Source organism: Bufo bufo, chromosome 5, assembly GCF_905171765.1.
Source record: "Bufo bufo chromosome 5, aBufBuf1.1, whole genome shotgun sequence".
Taxonomy (NCBI): domain Eukaryota; kingdom Metazoa; phylum Chordata; class Amphibia; order Anura; family Bufonidae; genus Bufo; species Bufo bufo.
This window is the reverse complement of record NC_053393.1, coordinates 100751352-100771902: the sequence shown is the minus strand read 5'-3', so window position 1 is coordinate 100771902 and position 20551 is coordinate 100751352. Positions and strand designations below refer to the sequence as shown.

General features: G+C 49.1%; 1 protein-coding gene across 2 annotated transcripts in view; it reads left to right on the top strand.

Annotated features, from left to right (window-relative positions):
* The first annotated feature begins 226 nt into the window (after positions 1-226).
* The window catches only part of LOC121001736 (polyamine-modulated factor 1-binding protein 1-like), a 370872-nt gene continuing 350547 nt past the window's right edge, over positions 227-20551 (top strand). For both annotated transcript variants that reach the window (XM_040432927.1, XM_040432926.1), the window contains exons 1-2: positions 227-290; positions 11510-11677. In XM_040432927.1, the coding sequence (XP_040288861.1) occupies positions 11519-11677 (159 nt within the window). In that variant the 5' untranslated portion in view covers positions 227-290; positions 11510-11518. The remainder of the gene's footprint in view (positions 291-11509; positions 11678-20551) is intronic.

Genomic DNA, 20551 nt, shown 5'->3' with positions numbered 1-20551 from the left:
GGTTTCATCCCAGAAGTTGCAACCCCATCCCGCCCCGCTCCGTCCCCTCTCCTCCCGCACAATGTACCAAACAATGTACACAAACAGCAACTGTATAGAACTCCAACCGTCCCCGCACCGCGTGTGGCCAATCACAGCGCTCCTCTGACAGGAACCAGCCGCCGAAACAGATGTTATCCGCGCTCTCATTGGCCACTTTCTCCTGGGGACAGTATGTGGGCGGGTTGTGAAGAGTTAGAGCGGCGTAATGTAGTCATTCAGCGGTTACACGGCGTCTGTGCACCTGCAAGGTAACCTGTGATATGTATGTTGTAATACAGCTGCCTGGACACGTTTGCAATTCCACTGTAGTAGGTGACCCGTAGAAAGACAAGTTTTAGGACGTATTTTACAGTCCTAACTTATTCCTAGAAATTGTGTAGAAACATGTATTTTACAACGTCCTGGTGCGTGCAGCGCAGAGGCTTTATGGTGTATGCTTGTTCCCGGGTGGGTGTCTTCCCTGAGAAGCAGAGGATCTTTTCTATGGCAGATTTCTCATGTCGTTCCTATTCTAGCTGTTTATGCTGTAGTCTTACATCTGGGGAGTATTATGTCCGTTTTTTTGGTATAATTGTGTTGTAAAGGATTGCGCTTGCGTGGAACGGCGTATTTATTTCAGCTATTTTAGTTGTCAGAAAAGGGGTTGCGGCTTTTAAGGTGCGCTGCGTCCTTCAGGAATATGGCGCATACAGCACTCCGGTATCCGTGAGCATGATGCTGCATGAATCCCGCCGTACGTTAAATAACCGCCACCATCAGTCCTTTAGGGCATTTACAGGTCACAAGTTATTTGGTTCAGGGCCAATTCACACTGCATTCAAATAACGAATTGGTAATCATGGCAAAAAACCAAACACAATTTGCACAATAAGGCTACTTTCACACTAGCGGCACGGACCTCCGGCAGGTGAACAGCAAACCGTGTGCTGTCCGTATCCGTATGTCGGTTCCGCAGTCCCACAAAAAAGATAAAGCATGTCCTAATCTTGTCCGTTCTGCATAGTGAGGAACCTGCGGAAGGGAAAATGTGGGATGCGCACGGCCGGAGCGCAAAACTGAGAGAGTCATGTGCACGACGCCAGCACACAGTTTGCTCTCCACATATTTTGCGGCCCCATTGAAATGAATGGGTCCGCATCCAATCCGGATGCGGACTAATAATGCGGTTGTGTGAACGGGCCCTGACGCATATGTGACACTGGCCTCACTGAGGAAATTTTCTGAAGCGATTCCGCTATGTGTGGACATACCCTTGCACTGATCTGTATATAAGGCCCCGTTCACACATCAGTTATTGTGAGCCACAAGCAGTAGTGAAGCCGACTCAGAGATCAGGTACGATGGAAAGATCTGCGCCTGTTCTGTGTTTTTGACCACCTGATTTTGGCTCAAAATAATTGAAGTGTGAACTTGGCCTTTTGCATCTCCTCCCTACGAGTCAATGGGGGACGGATCCGTTTTCTATTGTGTCAGAGAAAACGGATCCGTCCCCATTGCCTCGCATTGATTTGCTCCGCATCCCAGGACGGAAAGCAAACCGCAGCATGCTGCGGTTTTCTCTCCGGTATGAGAACACAACCAAACGGAACAGAATGCATGTTGAAGCATTCCGTTCTCTTCAGTTCCGTTTTGTCCTCATTGACAATGGGGAGAAAACGGAAGCGTTTTTTTCCGGTATTGAGACCTTATGATGGATCTCAATACCGGAAAATATTAACGCTAGTGGGAAAATTAGCCTAAGAATTTCGTAATGGATTCTGTTACTATGGATCATAACGGAATTCTATGACGGCATCCACCATGGAGGCCTATCATTTCGGACGAGCGGGTGTCACGCTGTGGACTCGCAGCGCAGCTCCCAGTACTGCTGGGGTCGCAAAGCATTATATTGATTTATGATGCTATGTAACCCTTACAGTTCTGGAATGTACTGGATAACACTGACATAATGCTGTCAGTGTTATCCTATACATTCCATACCTCTAAGGCAGGGATGGCCAACCTGAGGCTCTCCAGCTGTTTCAAAACTACAACTCCCAGCATGCCTAGACTGCCTACAGCTATCAGCCTACATTATGGCATGGTGGGAGTTGTAGTTTTACAACAGCTGGAGAGCCGCAGGTTAGCCATCCCTGCCTTAGAGGTATGGAATGTATAGGATAACACTGACAGCATTATGTGGGGAATTGGGTCAGCACAACCTGTATGTAGGTGCACATCACTATGGCGAAATACATATACAAATGTGATAGCACTCTACAACCAGCAATTTGCCTCCATGCTGGATGAGGCATTGGTGTACATTTTGGCCAAAGCGTAGTAAGCCACTCACCACGTCAAGGTGGCCTCTATGGAGTGGTCCCTAACACTAGTTCCTACCTGTTTATGGGCCATGACAGTCACACAAAATCCAGGGAATGCAGGTCAGCGTGCACGCCAAGCACACTCTGCTTTTAACCCCGTCCGGTTATGTCAGTGTTATCCACTACATTCCAGAACTGTAAGGGTTACATAGCTTCATAAATCAATATAATGCTGTGCTCTAGCATCAGGGGTCAGCAACCTCCAGCTGTGATCAAACTACAATTCCCAGCATGCACACTTGCTCAGTTGTACTCATAACTCCCATAGAAATGTACTGTAATTTCTTAGTTTCCCAACAGCTCTAGCGTAAAAAAAAAAAAAAGCATGTTTGTACTACATTTGTAATTCTCATAGACTTAGGCCTCTTTCACACTTGCGTTGTCCGGATCCGGCGTGTACTCCACTTGCCGGAATTACACGCCGGATCCGGAAAAACGCAAGTGTACTGAAAGCATTTGAAGACGGAACCGTCTTCCAAATGCTTTCAGTGTTACTATGGCACCCAGGACGCTATTAAAGTCCTGGTTGCCATAGTAGGAGCGGGGATCGGGGAAGCGGTATACTTACAGTCCGTGCGGCTCCCGGGGCGCTCCAGAATGACGTCAGAGCGCCCCATGCGCATGGATGACGTGATCCATGTGATCACATGATCCATGCGCTTGGGGCGCCCTGACGTCACTCTGGAGCGCCCCGGGAGCCGCACGGACGGTAAGTATACTGCTCCCCCGCTCCCCACTACACTTTACCATGGCTGCCAGGACTTTAGCGTCCTTGCAGCCATGGTAACCATTCAGAAAAAGCTAAATGTCGGGTCCGGCAATGCACCGAAACGACGTTTAGCTTAAGGCCGGATCCGGATCAATGCCTTTCAATGGGCATTAATTCCGGATCCGGCCTTGCGGCAAGTGTTCCGGATTTTTGGCCGGAGCAAAAAGCGCAGCATGCTGCGGTATTTTCTCTGGCCAAAAAACGTTCCGTTCCGGAACTGAAGACATCCTGATGCATCCTGAACGGATTTCTCTCCATTCAGAATGCATTAGGATAATCCTGATCAGGATTCTTCCGGCATAGAGCCCCGACGACGGAACTCTATGCCGGAAGACAAGAACGCAAGTGTGAAAGAGCCCTTACAGCTAAAAGCTAGAAGTGATGTTTTTATCCCCATGAAATCACTTCAAAAAACAAACAAACATTAAAGAGTAACAAAATTTTTATAATATGGTCATTTTTAATATGTTGTCCCTAACCCCCTATATAACATTTGTCTAATATACTTTATGTCGGCTGTCTTAGCTTAGTGGAGCAGGCAGAAGCAGGACCCCGCTCCGCCAATCCTGGCATAGTATATGGGTACAGGGTACTCCGCACACCGCTGAGCTGTCAGATGGAGGGAGAACTGAGTCTTATGGTACTCTCACATTAGCGTTTTTGTTTTCCGGTGTTGAGATCCGTCCTAGGGGCTCAATACCGGAAAAAAAACTGATCAGTTTTACCCTAATGCATTCTGAATGGAGAGCCTTTCGTTCAGGATGCATCAGTTCAGTCCTTCTTAGGTTTTTTGGATAGATAAAATACCGCAGCATGCTGCAGTTTTCTCTCCGGCCAAAAATACTGATCACTTGCCGGAATACCGGATCCGACATTAATTTCCATTGAAGTGTATTAGTGCCGGATCCGGCTTTCATCCGCAGGCCTTTAAAAATGCAAAAAAAATGAATACCGGATCCGTTTTTCCGGATGACACTGGACAGATGGATCCGGTTTTTCAATGCATTTGTCAGACGGATCCGCATCCGTCTGACGAATGCCATCAGTTTGCGTCCAGATTACCGGATCCGGCAGGCAGTTCTGACGACGGAACTGCCTGCCGGAATTCTCTGCCACAAGTGTGAAAGTACCCTTAGGCAGTAGGCACACACTGAATGGTGTGCTTAAGGCTGGTTTCACACGGGCGTTGCGGAAAAAGATGCGCGTGCGTTGCGGGAACATGCGCGATTTTTCCTCACGAGTGCAAAACATTGTAATGCGTTTTGCACGCGCATGAGAAAAATCGCCATGTTTTGTACCCAAACCCGAACTTCTTCACAGAAGTTTGGGATTGGTGTTGTGTATATTGTATAATTTTCCCTTATAACATGGTTATAAGGGAAAATAATAGCATTCTGAATACAGAATGCATAGTACAATAGCGCTGGAGGGGTTAAAAAAAATAAAAAAATAATTTAACTCACCTTAATCCACTTGTTTGCACAGCCCGGCTTCTCTTCTGTCTTCATCTTTGAGGAATAGGACCTTTTGATGACGTCACTGCGCTCATCACATGATCCATCACATGATCAACATCATGGTGATAGATCATGTGACGGACCATGTGATGAGCGCAGTGACGTCACCACAGGTCCTTTTCCTGTGCACAGCAAAGATGAAGAAAGAAGAGATGCCGGCTGCGTGAACAAGTGGATTAAGGCGAGTTAAAAAACATTTTTTTTATGTATTTTTTTTTTTTTAACCCCTCCAGCCCTATTGTACTATGCATTCTGTATTCCGTTCATAATGGATGCAGATGGTTGTATTACAGATGTAGTGACGCAAGCGTTTTTGCTGAACCCTGCCGGATCCAGCAAAAAGGCTAGTGTGAAAGTAGCCTTAGGGATGTAAAAATATACGAAAAATAGAAAATGAATAAATTAAGTATATTAGACAAATGTTATAGAGGGGATTAGGGACAACATATAAAAAATTATTATAAAAGTTTAGTTGGGGTACTTTCACACTTGCGTTTTTCTTTTCCGGCATAGAGTTCCGTCCTAGGGGCTCAATACCGGAAAAGAACTGATCAGATGTCTGCAAAAAAAAACGTGTGAAACCAGCATGACCGCTGCCTCCGCCCTAGGACCGCAGTAAGTGCCCGTCTGGTGGACACATCTGGACACTTGGCATCTATAGAGGTTTCTTATCGAATGGGAAGGTGTTTTCTTTAGTGCAGGTATGCTCAACCTGCCGCCCTCCAGCTGTTGCAAAACTACAACTCCCAGCCTGCCTGAACAGCCTACAGCAGGGCATTGTGGGAGTTGTAGTTTTACAACAGCTGGAGGGCCGCAGGTTGAGCATGCCTGCTTTAGTGCATTGCTTTTTAGCTACTATTTGGTCATCTATTTGCTTCCCATCGTGCATTGGTTAGGAAGCTCTATAGTACAATAGTGCAGATTTCTGTGCCTTATTATTGCAGATGAACCCTGTTATTTGGCTCCTTTCAGCCTGTAAATTAGGCATTCTTCTTCAGCCGCAGTAATTACCTTATAAACATGCTGACATTTGTAATGTAATGTACTGCGAGAGGCGTCCTGGTAATGAGCGCGTATAGTTGGCGGGTTTTTATAGGTTTGTGGCAGCAGTTGTTTGTGAAATGAATATTGACATGTGATGATAAGGGGCACACAATAGAAGTCCCGGAGATTGTCACATAGGGGAAGTTACCATCGATACTGTTTATTTCCAGCTGCTCTTTCTTCATCCGAAGCAAAGGCTGCTCCTAAATGTTATAATTCCAGCAATAGTTTACATAGCGCTCTTCACCAGAGGCAAAAACGCAGTTTTATTCATATGTAAATGAGGGCTCGCAAGTGCCCAGGGGCGGCGTCTGGGCTGTAAGTGCCCAGGGGCGGCGTCTGGGCTGTAAGTGCCCTGGCCGCTCTACCTTCTTCTCACATAACTCTTCCCCAGCCTGTTGCTTGGCCTGCCCTGTAAGCTCGGCCAGTACAACAAGCTGGGGAGGGGTTATGTGAGAAGAAGGCAGACGGCCTGGGCACTTACAGCCCAGACGCCGCCCCTGGGCACTTACAGCCCAGACGCCGCCCCTGGGCACTTACAGCCCAGACGCCGCCCCTGGGCACTTACAGCCCAGACGCCGCCCCTGGGCACTTACAGCCCAGACGCCGCCCCTGGGCACTTACAGCCCAGACGCCGCCCCTGGGCAACTTCCGCCCGGCAGTGTGTTTGGTGACGCCACCGGCTCTGAGGGGCGGGCTTTAGCTCTGCCCTAGCGGTTTTACTGGCTAGGGCAGAGCTAAATCCCGCCCATCAGTGCCGGTGATGTCACCGGGGTTCCTGTCAGCCCCATGGAGAGCCCCGGTACGTCACCGGAACTCCTAAAAATGCCTTTGCCCTGCGCAATTTAGCGCAGGGCAAAGGAGAGCATCGGAGCATGAACTGCTCCGATGCTCATGTCAGGGGGGCTGCCGGGGTGAAAATGGAGGGATGTCCGGGTTCAGCTCTGAACCCGGACAACCCCTTTAAGTGGTCTCAATGTTGTAGACGGGTCCAAAGTGACAGAAAGCAAATACACAGTGCAGTATAAAATACTGTCCCAGAAGAACCAAATACACAGTGCAGTAGGGCTGCAGTAAACGATTATTTTAGTAATCGAGTATTCTACCGATTATTTTTTACAATTAATCGAGTACTCTAATAAGAAAATATGAATTAATAGACTTTTTTCCTTTATAAAAACTCATCAGACCCCCTGCCATCAGTCCCCAACACCCTTCGTTCCCCCCGGTGCGATCAGCCCAAGTGCATTAGTTCCCCCAGTGCCATCAGCTCCCCCCACCGCAGTACCTTTAGCTCCACTCCCCCACCGTCAGCCCCTCCATGCCATCCATTGCCATGTCCCCCCTCTCCCAGTGCCATCAGATCAGCCCCTCCATGTCCCCCAGTGCCATCAGATCAGCCCCTCCATGTCCCCCAGTGCCATCAGATCAGCCCCTCCATGTCCCCCAGTGCCATCAGATCAGCCCCTCCATGTCCCCCAGTGCCATCTGATCAGCCCCTCCATGTCCCCCAGTGCCATCTGATCAGCCCCTCCATGTCCCCCAGTGCCATCTGATCAGCCCCTCCATGTCCCCCAGTGCCATCTGATCATCCCCTCCATGTCCCCCAGTGCCATCTGATCAGCCCCTCCATGTCCCCCAGTGCCATCTGATCAGCCCCTCCATGTCCCCCAGTGCCATCTGATCAGCCTCTCCATGTCCCCCAGTGCCATCTGATCAGCCCCTCCATGTCCCCCAGTGCCATCTGATCAGCCCCTCCATGTCCCCCAGTGCCATCTGATCAGCCTCTCCATGTCCCCCAGTGCCATCTGATCAGCCTCTCCATGTCCCCCAGTGCCATCTGATCAGCCCCTCCATGTCCCCCAGTGCCATCAGCATGTTCCCCCACTCCCATCTGCCCCTCCATGCCATCCATTGCCGGCTGTCCCCCTTCAGTGCCATGTCCCCAGCAAAATAAAATACTTACCTTTCCTGTAGGGGCGCTGCTCCACAGTTCCTTCCTCTTCTTCTTCGCGCGCTGCACTGGATCCTGACGTCGCACAGCGTCGGGTCATAGTGCGTGCTTACGTCCACTATGACCTGATGATGTGTCAGGATCCAGTGCGGTACGGGCCGGCGGGTGACCACGGAGCGGTAAGTAATATCAAGCGCTTCACTCCCGCTCCGTGGTCACATGACACAAACGAATCCTCGATGCAAAAAATTTGCATTGATGATTTTTTTTTGTGTCGAATTACTCGATTCAATCGAGTAATCGTTTCAGCCCTACAGTGCAGTACAAAATACCGTCCCAGCAGAACCAAATACACAGTGCAGTATACACCAAATGCCCTGCCGCAGCATTCGACTATATCACAGTGCTCCAGACTAAAAAAAATATCAGTCAGCAGTCAGACTAGCCAGATTTGCGTTGCTGATCCTGCTTCCTTGATCCCCAGGTGCTGGGCCTTGGCTCATTCGCTTTCAGGCCTCCGCTGCTTGTCTTGGGATTCTCCATGAAAACTTTTATCTTGATGCCACTGCAGCCAATCACTGGCCTCAGTGGAGATCTGCTCTTGCATCACATGACCATTTTACATAATGCAAGAGAGCAGTGGTCAGTTATTGGCTGTAACGGCGTCAAACAGGAAGATTTCAAGAAAGAACTCAAGACAAGCAACGGAAGCTGGGAAGCAAACAAGCCGGGACCCAGCACTGGGGATCAGGTAAGTATGAACACCAACAAAGGTCCTGCCGGTCTCAGAAATTAGTGTATACAAACTCTTTAAGGAGTTAATTTTTTTTAAGGGGGTTTTAAACTGATATTCTTCTATTTGTGACATAGAATCGGTTAAAATAAACTATCCCCACTGCACTCCTTAAAAGACCAATCACTTAAGAGAGGCGCCACTGCAACCAGTGATCACATCAGCAGGCATCAGCGCTCTCCATACATCCCCCCTCTACACAGACTGCTCTCCGGACACCCCCCCTCTACACTGACCGCTTTCCGTACATCCCCCCTCTACACTGACCGCTTTCCGTACATCCCCCTTTTACACAGACCGCTTTCCGTACATCCCCCCTCTACACAGACCGCTCTCCGTGCATCCCCCCTCTACACAGACCGCTCTCCGTGCATCTCCCCTCTACACAGACCGCTCTCCGTGCATCTCCCCTCTACACAGACCGCTCTCCGTGCATCTCCCCTCTACACAGACCGCTCTCCGTGCATCTCCCCTCTACACAGACCGCTCTCCGTGCATCTCCCCTCTACACAGACCGCTCTCCGTGCATCTCCCCTCTACACAGACCGCTCTCCGTGCATCTCCCCTCTACACAGACCGCTCTCCGTGCATCTCCCCTCTACACAGACCGCTCTCTGTGCATCTCCCCTCTACACAGACCGCTCTCCGTGCATCTCCCCTCTACACAGACCGCTCTCCGTGCATCTCCCCTCTACACAGACCGCTCTCCGTGCATCTCCCCTCTACACAGACCGCTCTCTGTGCATCTCCCCTCTACACAGACCGCTCTCCGTGCATCTCCCCTCTACACAGACCGCTCTCCGTGCATCTCCCCTCTACACAGACCGCTCTCCGTGCATCTCCCCTCTACACAGACCGCTCTTCGTGCATCTCCCCTCTACACAGACCGCTCTCCGTGCATCTCCCCTCTACACAGACCGCTCTCTGTGCATCTCCCCTCTACACAGACCGCTCTCTGTGCATCTCCCCTCTACACAGACCGCTCTCTGTGCATCTCCCCTCTACACAGACCGCTCTCTGTGCATCTCCCCTCTACACAGACCGCTCTCTGTGCATCTCCCCTCTACACAGACCGCTCTCTGTGCATCTCCCCTCTACACAGACCGCTCTCTGTGCATCTCCCCTCTACACAGAGTGATCTCTGTGCATCTCCCCTCTACACAGACCGCTCTCTGTGCATCTCCCCTCTACACAGACCGCTCTCCGTGCATCTCCCCTCTACACAGACCGCTCTCCGTGCATCTCCCCTCTACACAGACCGCTCTCTGTGCATCTCCCCTCTACACAGACCGCTCTCTGTGCATCTCCCCTCTACACAGACCGCTCTCTGTGCATCTCCCCTCTACACAGACCGCTCTCTGTGCATCTCCCCTCTACACAGACCGCTCTCTGTGCATCTCCCCTCTACACAGACCGCTCTCCGTGCATCTCCCCTCTACACAGACCGCTCTCCGTGCATCTCCCCTCTACACAGACCGCTCTCCGTGCATCTCCCCTCTACACAGGGGTTGGGGGGGGGGGGGGGTGGTGCACTGCACCACCAATGAATATAAATGAACACATTAATTTAAGTGTAGACAGCGGGTGTCGGCAGCGGTATCACATACCTGGCACCTGAGGGGTCAATTGCCGGGGATCGTAGCGCCATGTCATAGAGGGCGGGTATGTGATACCACTGCCTACACTTAAATTAATGTGTTAATTGTATTCATTGGTGGTGCAGTGGCCACAGTCCCTCCCCTCCTCCTCCCTACTATCATTCCATTGATGGCAGCGGCATAGGGGGGAGGGGCTGCCTCCTTCTCCCCTGTGCTGCTGAGGAGAACATGGCGCGTGCTGAGGGCAGCGCTTACCATGTTCTCAAACAGATACTAGGCTGCGCAGCAGCGCAGCCTAGTATAGTTAAATAGTATGACCTGGTATCGTATCGATCCGGGTCTAAAAGTATATCTTCAGCTGCAGCGCTGCCGTCCACTCGCAAATGGCGCATTGTCGCCATCTGGAGTGCTGTATCACCGTCCTGAGGAAGGCACAGGTGCATAAGTACCAGATGCTCCTAGCATTAAAGGGGTTTTCTCATCTCAGACAATGGGGGCATATCGCTAGGATATGCCCCTATTGTCTTATAGGTGCAGGTCCCACCGCTGGGACCCGCACCTATATCGAGAACAGAGCCCCGAAAGTGAAGGAGAGCACACTGCACATGCGCAGCCGCCCTCCATTCATTTCTATGGGGCCGCCGAAAATAGCTGAACGCTGGCCGTCTGACCCATAGAAATGAATGGGAGCATGGACTGCCCATGCGCGGCGCGCTTCTATTCACTTTTATTGGAGAGGCAGGGATTAGCGCTTGGTGGTGGACGGACCCCGGGGTCCTCCAGCCACAGCGCTCCCCTCTCGATATAGGTGCGGGTCCCAGCGATATGCCCCCATTGTCTAAGATGGGAATACCCCTTTAATGAATGCTGAGCTCATCAGATCACTATGTACACGACCAGCAGCCTTGAGGAGGGCTTGGGCCTGACCCCTGTGAATCTTCCCACCGGGCAATTTCACCCTTGAGTAGATCATACCTAAAGTCTGCACAGATTTACCAAAATTATTGGGAGGAAAAAAAACGGCCTCCCCAGTGTGTGGATGACATTTCTCCCCCACACTGCTGGTACTGCATGCAGATCCGCAGCGTATACGGCCCGTGCGGATATGCCTTTCCAACGAGTTTATGACAATCATGGAGAGAGACATCCTCCCCAGTAAACCGAGAACGAGTCCTTCTGACAGGATGAACTGAATGGTTTGAGTTTGTAATTAATGTAAGGCAGAAGCTGTGACCGCACATTACCAGGCAGACGCCCGTGCATTACAGTAGAATCTGTCTGTCCGTGCCCGGGGTTAGCACACATGCTCGTTTCCATTTGCTGTATTCAGATGTTCTGTCTGACACATGGCTTTGTTAGAATCCCAATACCGCAAACATCTGCCTATAACGTCTTTCACTTCAATATGTCTGCCGTCAATCTGTTCCAGCTTCAGCAGATGAACGGGCTAAACATGGAAGTCGGAATCCTGAAATCTGAATTGCATCGAAAGAGCAGAGAGATGGAGGCGCTGGAAGCTCAAGTCCAGCAGCAGAAGGAAAGTCTGCACAGGGCGAGCGACAAACTGAAGGACACCAAGAGGGCGGCTGCAAGCAAGGTAATCGCATGCAATTCACTGCCTGATGACGAGTAACCGTTATGGCAATAGATGGCATTTACCAGCACACACATGCTTTACTAGAATAGTCCCTTTCTTTTTGGGGCATATTCCTTTATATACAGTGTATGGTGCTGTGCTTGGTGAGCGTGGAGAAGGCCAGGGCGCTCACAGGAGTGCTGGTGTCTTCTCAAAGAAAGTTTTTCTATTTTCTAATAAGACATCCTAAATCAAATGATGCCCTTAAAAAAATACAACTTATCCCACAAAAAAATAAGTCCTCATATGGCTACATGAACAGAAAATTAAAAAAGTTCTGACTATTGCAACGTAGGGTAGAAAAAAATAAAAACCAAAAATGGGCCCAGTACTTAAGGGGTTAAACGTTACTTTAATAAAAAAGATAACGGCTATAGTGTGATGGGTCACCCCGAGCAACACAGCTGTTTGAAATTGGCCTTATTGTGATAAATGTATCTATTAAAGAGGAACTGTCAGCAGGATCAACCCTATTAAATAAGACGATACTGCCTGGAAGGACTGATCCTGGCAATTAAAGGGGTTGTCCAAGCTTTTTCTGTTGATGACCTATCCCCAGGATAGGTCATCAATATCAGATCGACGGGGGTCCGACACCCTGAGCATAGGTCATCAATATTCAAAGCCTGGACAAACTCTTTAAAATAATACTGTCTTGTGAAAATCAGTTCACAGTGCTTCTGTGGGGTTCCACACCGACCTTCCCGGATTGAGGACCCATTCAAGTGAGCCAATACGGGCCCGGCTGGCACACGGTCCTGTGCATGAGCCCTTACTCTGTATGACAGGCTGTGGTGCTCTGGTGTCTTAAGCCAGTGACGTCACGTTCATCAGTTGCACTGTCAAGCACCGCCACTATACAGTGTACGACACTGCGCTTTACTGTGTAGAAGAGTGTAGCAGACTGCACCTTCCTATACATTAGGTTCCGCAGAAGAACATGTACCATGCACTATACATGTATAGTTTTTATATATATAATGTGTGTTTTTTTTATTTTTTTTTGCATTGTAGCCAAAGGGATGACATACAGCACGGTATCATTATACAGTGACATACATAGAAGACTGACAGATTGAGAGCCCTGTGTTAATAATTTAAAGGGGCTTTCTAGGGCTGCAACGATTACTCGATGTAATCGATACAAAAAAATCCTCGATGCAATTTCCCTGCATTGAGGATTCGTTTAGATCTTGGGAGCATGGAGCGTGAGTGAAGTGAAACCGGCTATCACTCAGCGCTCCGTGGCCTCCCGTTGGCACCACGCTGCACTAATCAGGGACTTGCTTGCACACATCGTCAGTGCACTGCCTGACGCTGTGTGTGACATCAGGTCCATCCCAGTGCATGCGTGGTCCTTCTCCTGCGGACTCCATGTCAAGTATTCTCATTAGCAGCCGCCTGAATCTGCTGGCAGTGGAAGGGGGGGCTGGGTTGTGGGGCACCCGTGATTTGAAGGAGCTGATGGCGCTGGGGGACATACTGATGGCAATGGCATGGAGGGGCTGATGGTGCTGGGGGAGTGGGGGATGGGACATACATGGCAATGGATGGCATGGTGGGGCATGATGGCATGGTGGGGCTGATGGCACTGGGGGGCATGATGGCATGGTGGGGCTGATGGCACTAGGGGGCATGATGGCATGGTGGGGCTGATGGCACTGGGGGGCATGATGGCATGGTGGGGCTGATGGCACTGGGGGACATGATGGCATGGTGGGGCTGATGGCACTGGGGGACATGATGGCATGGTAGGGCTGATGGCACTGGGGGACATGATGGCATGGTGGGGCTGATGGCACTGGGGGACATGATGGCATGGTGGGGCTGATGGCACTGGGGGACATGATGGCATGGTGGGGCTGATGGCACTGGGGGACATGATGGCATGGTGGGGCTGATGGCACTGGGGGACATGATGGCATGGTGGGGCTGATGGCACTGGGGGACATGATGGCATGGTGGGGCTGATGGCACTGGGGGACATGATGGCATGGTGGGGCTGATGGCACTGGGGGACATGATGGCATGGTGGGGCTGATGGCACTGGGGGACATGATGGCATGGTGGGGCTGATGGCACTGGGGGACATGATGGCATGGTGGGGCTGATGGCACTGGGGGACATGATGGCATGGTGGGGCTGATGGCACTGGGGGACATGATGGCATGGTGGGGCTGATGGCACTGGGGGACATGATGGCATGGTGGGGCTGATGGCACTGGGGGACATGATGGCATGGTGGGGCTGATGGCACTGGGGGACATGATGGCATGGTGGGGCTGATGGCACTGGGGGACATGATGGCATGGTGGGGCTGATGGCACTGGGGGACATGATGGCATGGTGGGGCTGATGGCACTGGGGGACATGATGGCATGGTGGGGCTGATGGCACTGGGGGACATGATGGCATGGTGGGGCTGATGGCACTGGGGGACATGATGGCATGGTGGGGCTGATGGCACTGGGGGACATGATGGCATGGTGGGGCTGATGGCACTGGGGGACATGGCATGGTGGGGCTGAGGGCACTGGGGGACATGGCATGGTGGGGCTGATGGCACTGGGGGACATGGCATGGTGGGGCTGAGGGCACTGGGGGACATGGCATGGTGGGGCTGAGGGCACTGGGGGACATGATGGCATGGTGGGGCTGAGGGCACTAGGGGACATGATGGCATGGTGGGGCTGAGGGCACTGGGGGACATGATGGCATAGTGGGGCTGAGGGCACTGGGGGACATGATGGCATGGTGGGGCTGAGGGCACTGGGGGACATGATGGCATGGTGGGGCTGATGGCACTGGGGGACATGATGGCCTGGTGGGGCGGATGGCACTGGGGGACATGATGGCATGGTGGGGCGGATGGCACAGAGGACCGATGGCACTTGGGGGAGCTGATGGCATGGACGGGGCTGATGGGGCTGAGGACTGATAGCACAGGGGCTGATGATAGCACGAGGGGGCTGATGAGTTTTTATAAAGGAAAATGTTTTTTTAATTCATTTTTTTCTTGTTCGAGTGTTTGATTAATCATTGGACTAATCAATAGAATACTTGATTACTAAAATATATGATAGCTGCAGCCCTATAGCTTTCCCATCTCAGACAGTGGGGGCACATTGCTAGGATATGCCCTCATTGTCTGATAGGTGCGGGTACCACTTTTGGGACCCGCACCTATCTTGTAAACGCAGCTGGGAAGTGAAGGAGGGGGCACCGCACATGTGCGGCCACCCTCCATTTATTTCTATGGGGCCGCCGAAACCAGCTATTTCCGTCGGCCCCATAGAAGTGAATGGAAGCGGTGGCTGCGCAAGAGCAGTGCGCTCCCATTCATTTCTATGGGGATTCCGAAAATAGCCAACCGTACTGCTCTGCTATATTCAGCGGGCCAATAGGAATGCTTGGTGGTGGCCGGACCCGGCACTGCCGGCTACCACTTTCCCAGCTGCGTTTACGAGAGGTGGGAGCCGCACCTATCAGACAATAGGGACACATCCTAGTGTCTGAGATGGGAAAACCCCTTTAACGTCAGATTAGCTAAACATAGATACCGTCGAACTTTAGTGGATTGGACAAGGCATGCACACAGTGATCATTAGTGGGTTTTTTAATTGTTTTCTGGTATTGTTCCTTACTTCGTTAGCGCTTGAGTCCAGAGCACAAAGAATGCTTTTCTGTAGACGGCACTTTCACGAGGACATGGCTGGTCACCTCACCCCCCTTACTTGTTGACTGTTCCAGGGAGTTAGGAGAGCAATGAAAAAGAAGAGTACACTGTGTACTGCTAAGGAGCATTTCTTTCCCGCTCACAGGACATTTTTAGATGTGAAGAATATTTTCTTTCAAAGTCATATAACCAATTTTCACTGCAGTGTTATTTCTTGGAATTAGGGAAGTTTCGTTCAATTTGCAAGACTACAGTGCCTCTGAGTAATTTGGAGATGTGATACAAAACCTCTGTTGCATGTGATCTTTCCATGACCCCCCCCCCCTTACCAAGAACTTTTTACACTCCACTGATGCCGGGGGGGTGATGACTTTCTCCCATTTACGACAAATTAGATCTGCTCTTTGCTATGTCTTTTGAGTAGATAGTTACCATAATTGCTCTTAAATTGGTTTCAGAAAAACAGATGTTACCTTATAAAATAATTTTCATTTGTCGGACTGTAATTTACGGAAAAAAAAGGGAAAAAACTTGATGTTCTTATTTCTCTTTGCTGATTACTGCTTCTGTTCAGATGGAGAATAAACCTGACAGAGACCCAGATCTTAACCACGACTGCTTGTACCATACTTATAATAAGCTGTGCGTAAACTGGTACTCGATGGTCCAGACAGTCATGCTAAATAATTGCCCACGCGCCCCGAATGGTCTTTAATGAAGATGTGCTGGCACATTGGAGACCTCCTACGGAAAATTAGCTGGTGGATGTGCCACTGGATGGTTTCTGAAGGACCGGTCTTGCGGCTTCCAGGTTTTTCCTTGTATATTTAATGACGGAAGCTCATTCTGTTCCAGCATTTCGTAATATTTAAACTAGCTTTAACGCAGAATAAAGGATCAATGCAAACTTTATATTGAACCTTTTCTAAAGGCTTTTGAATCCTTATGTGATCAACCCTTTTGGACCTCCACCAACCAAACATTTAGGCACAATCCATGTTTGTAGTCCAACTACCCTTGGTGATAAAACCATGGCAAATCTGATTGTGTATGAACTTTCCCAGTAGATGTGTGAACACCGCTTATTAATCTATTTGTTCTCATTAGGCCGCTTTCACACAGTTAGTGTTTGATCAGTGATTGTGAGCCAAAACCAGGAGTGGAGCCTCGACAGAGATATGTGTTTTTGATCCGCACCTGGTCTTGGCTCTCAATCTCCAATGGAAATCACTGATCCAACACTGAATGTGTGAAGGCGTCTTTATAGGATTAGTTGTGTGCAGTCTATAAGGCCATTATCAAAGTGGTGTGATGGTAATTAAATATTGATGACCTAACTACAGGATAGCACACAAGCACTACATGTACCCTAGCGGCACGCTGCTTTATACACAAATGCAAACAAGTAAGGATTGTCCTGAGTGGCATTACAGGAAAATTTAACATTTGCGCACATTTCTAATCAAAATTGTCCATCTACCATCAACAAGGTGGACTCTTTAGATGGGAACCTTCACTATCTGACTTGTCTCTCCTAGGCCTAGGCCTACAAGGTGAATTCAGTGAAATTCAGCCATACTGTGCTCTAAAAAAGCCTTAGACAGATGGGTAGGAATGCAGAGCCTAAATGGAGGCATTCACTCCAAATGTACAATGAAAAATCATTAGTTTTTGCATGTCAGCCATGGGAGCGTGATCCTGTACATTCATTTTATATTGTTTGGCTAGTACTGGTCTAGCTTTGCTTTGTGCCCTATATCTGATCACTGGAGGCTCTGACTGTCGGCTGTTTGAAGTTCCAAGCACAGTGGCTATGCAATATATGACGCTGTGCTTGGTATCCTGTGAAGAGTTGTTGATGAGTGGGGATGCTGGCGAGTTCGACCATTAGTCAGATAGTGATGACCTGTCCCGAGGATTGGTCATCAAAATTTACCGTATTTTTTTGCTTTATAAGATGCACTTTTTCCCCCCAAAAGTGGGGGGAAAATGGCAGTGCATCTTACAGAACTCGCACAGAAAAAAGTCTAAGACGTACCAATGTGCCTTAGCCTTTCCCTGCCATTTATCAGTGCAGGGCACGCTGTGAACGGTACAGGCAGCGCAGCGATACTGCCTGTGCCTTAAATAACCAATAACAAAGGTTCTTGCAACAAGGATCTTTGTTATTGGTCGGTTTGAGCGGGCTGCCGGACCATTCGGTGCACCACTCTGAAGTTAGGGGTCTTGCAGCGGTGCAAGATCCTCTGGGTGGCGCCTGGCGGGCTAAGCAATCTTGGTAGGCAGTGGGCTTTCCCAGCTCTGGAGTGCATTCACTTCAGACCCCCTCCCAGGGGCTTATTAACCCTATCCTGGAATGAGGGGAGCAGTGTTATTTACATGGGACTGTATGGTGGAGAAGCTGACTGGAGGGCATGTTCACTCTGCCACTATTTATTTTTGTAACGGAAATAACGGAAGTGCTGGATCGGGCACCTAACTAACAGGAAGCAGCTGAACAGACTCCACAGACTATGATGGAGTCCGTTCAGTTTCTGTTTGGAACCCTGTCTTTTTATCAGACAAAGTCCTACACTCAAGGTTTTTTTGTCTGGTCTTTTTGACAGAATCTGCAACAGAGGCCCTAAACAGAATCTCCAATGCAGATGTGAACAAGTGCAGGCCTACATATTACGTATTCGAATTACTGCAAATGTCGTACTCCTACTCTGCTAAAATTAAAAATATTCCTCATAATTGGTAAGAGGAGTAAAAATACTGTTCCTGAAAAAATGTAGAGCGACCTCTGGCGTCTTATAAAGCGAATACTAGTGAGTGTTTTCATTATGGAAGAGTTCGCTAGTTTGCACTGTCCTGACTGTGTACAGCGATGCACGCAGTCAGGTGGCACTGCGGTCCTGGAGAAGACCAGGGAGTATGACTGCAGGAGAGAACGCCAGACCTGCAGAATAGCGGCAGAGCAGGAGAGCTACGTTTATTTATTTATTTTAGCTGTGATTAGGGTCTGACATGGAGGTCTAAAAGGGGTCTAAAATGGTAGTTTAACATGGAGGTCTGATGGGGTCTCATGTGAGGTTTGATATTATGAGGGTCAGATCTCAGGTTTGATATGGGGGTCTTATCTGAGAGTCTGATCTGAGAATCGGATATGGGAGTTTGTGTTGTAAATCCCTTTTCTGGATGAAAATAACCCATTGGGAAAAGAATGCTAAGTCTGACAAAGGAGAGAGCTGGAATATGAGGGTTTGTGGCTTGTGGTTGTAAGCAATACAAGTAATTGTCTTGTGGTTTACAAGTCTGACATTACCTTCCTATACATGGGACAGTAACACATCTTCTGCGCAGACCTCAAGGACAGAGACCAATCTAGGTTTCTCTAGAAAATTAACATGTATACATGCATCTTTACATTCCGGGCATACTGTCCCTTAATCACTTTTCAATCATGTTAGTCTACAGATGCATTATCAGAGCTGTTCATTGATCTTCTGTGCTCCTCTTCCGCAGAGCGCGCGGGGCCGGGGAGCAGGTAACAATTTATGTCCCTGGAGAAGAACACTTTCCCTAAACTTAAAATAAAATGCAGTCACTTATTTATACTCTTCTGTACTGTATGTCCTTTAAACATCCGTCTAAGGCTGTATTCACACTAGCGTCATTGCTGTTCTGTATCGGAGCTCTATTCCAGATCCATTTGCAAACAGACACTGATAAGTTCTGCCCATCCACATTATGTCCTATATAATAAGGTTCCTTATGGTCCACCACCAAGCGCTACTCCCCACTGCTCCCACACAAGTGAATGGGAGCGCACGCGCGGCCCCTGCTCCTATTTATTTCTATAGGGCAGACGGAAATAGCCGAACCAGCGCTTGGTTATTTTTGGCTGCCCCATTGAAATAAATGGAGGGCGGCTGCACATGCGCAGTGCGCCCTCCATTAATTTCCCAGCTCCATTCTCGTCATAGGTGCCGGTCCCAGAGGTGGGACCCACACCTATCAGACAATGGGAGCATATCCTAGCGATATGCCCCCATTGTATTTTATTATTGCATTGTACTCATTTTGAGCTAAAAATAATTTTTTAAATTGGTCTTTATTAAAAATATGGCGCCCTTTTTTCAGTACAGAGCTGAGATTCTCTAGTTGCAGCTGGATTTTCTGTCGTTTGTCAGACCAGGAGCTGATGGGCTCCTTATCTCTACTCTCTGACCTCTTAAACACTTATTATAGCTCAATCCTTATCTTACTAATAAGAATGTGGCTTAAATAAGTGTTTATGACCTCTCAGTAGTTTAGAGATGAGGTTTATTAGATGACTGGCAGAAAGTGAAACTGAAAGTACCAGTCACATATCTAGAAAAACATTTAACCCTTTGTAACAGAACAACTCAATATTTTTTTTTAATAAAGGCCAATTAAAAAAATTATTTTTAGCCAAAAATGAGTAAAATGCAAAAATTGCCTCCGAAGGTGTACATAGCCTTTAAAGGGGTTCCCTGGGATTTTAACATTGTTAACCTATCCTCAATGTTTGATTGGACCTCACTCATGTGAATGGGACTAGCTGCAGTGCCAGACGCAGCGGCCCGTGTGTACAAACCACGGTCCTTCCATTGGGTTCTCATAGGTCATAAGTGGAGTGATGGAGGCCTGACCTATCTTATAGGGACTGTCCAGCTTTTTGGACTATTTTAACTGTCAACCCCACCTTACCTGTTGAAAAATGCAATTTTAGGTCCCTGGCTCTCTTCAGCGGTCTTCCAGTCCCTGTTCTTTAAACTTCCAGGACATGTTCATGTGTGATGCTGCAGCCACTGGCCTTGGTGGGGACATGACTGCACTGTCTACCCCTGCCTTCACTGTTGGATCATGTGCACTTGAGGACAGGATACCTGTAAGGCCGTTTGTTGGATGCAGTGGGACAGATGGCCCAGTGGATGGGGAGCAGGTGATTATTTTTCATCAGGTACCGCAGGATGGGATTGAAAGATTTAAAAAGTCCTAAAAGCTGGACCCTGTAAGGATAGACCTTTAATGTTTAATGGGGTTTTCCGAGATGTTACTGCTGATAATCTATCCTCAGAATAGGTTATCAGAATCTGATTGGTGGGGTTCGGACACCCAGGACCCCACCGATCAACAGTTTGAGAAGGCAC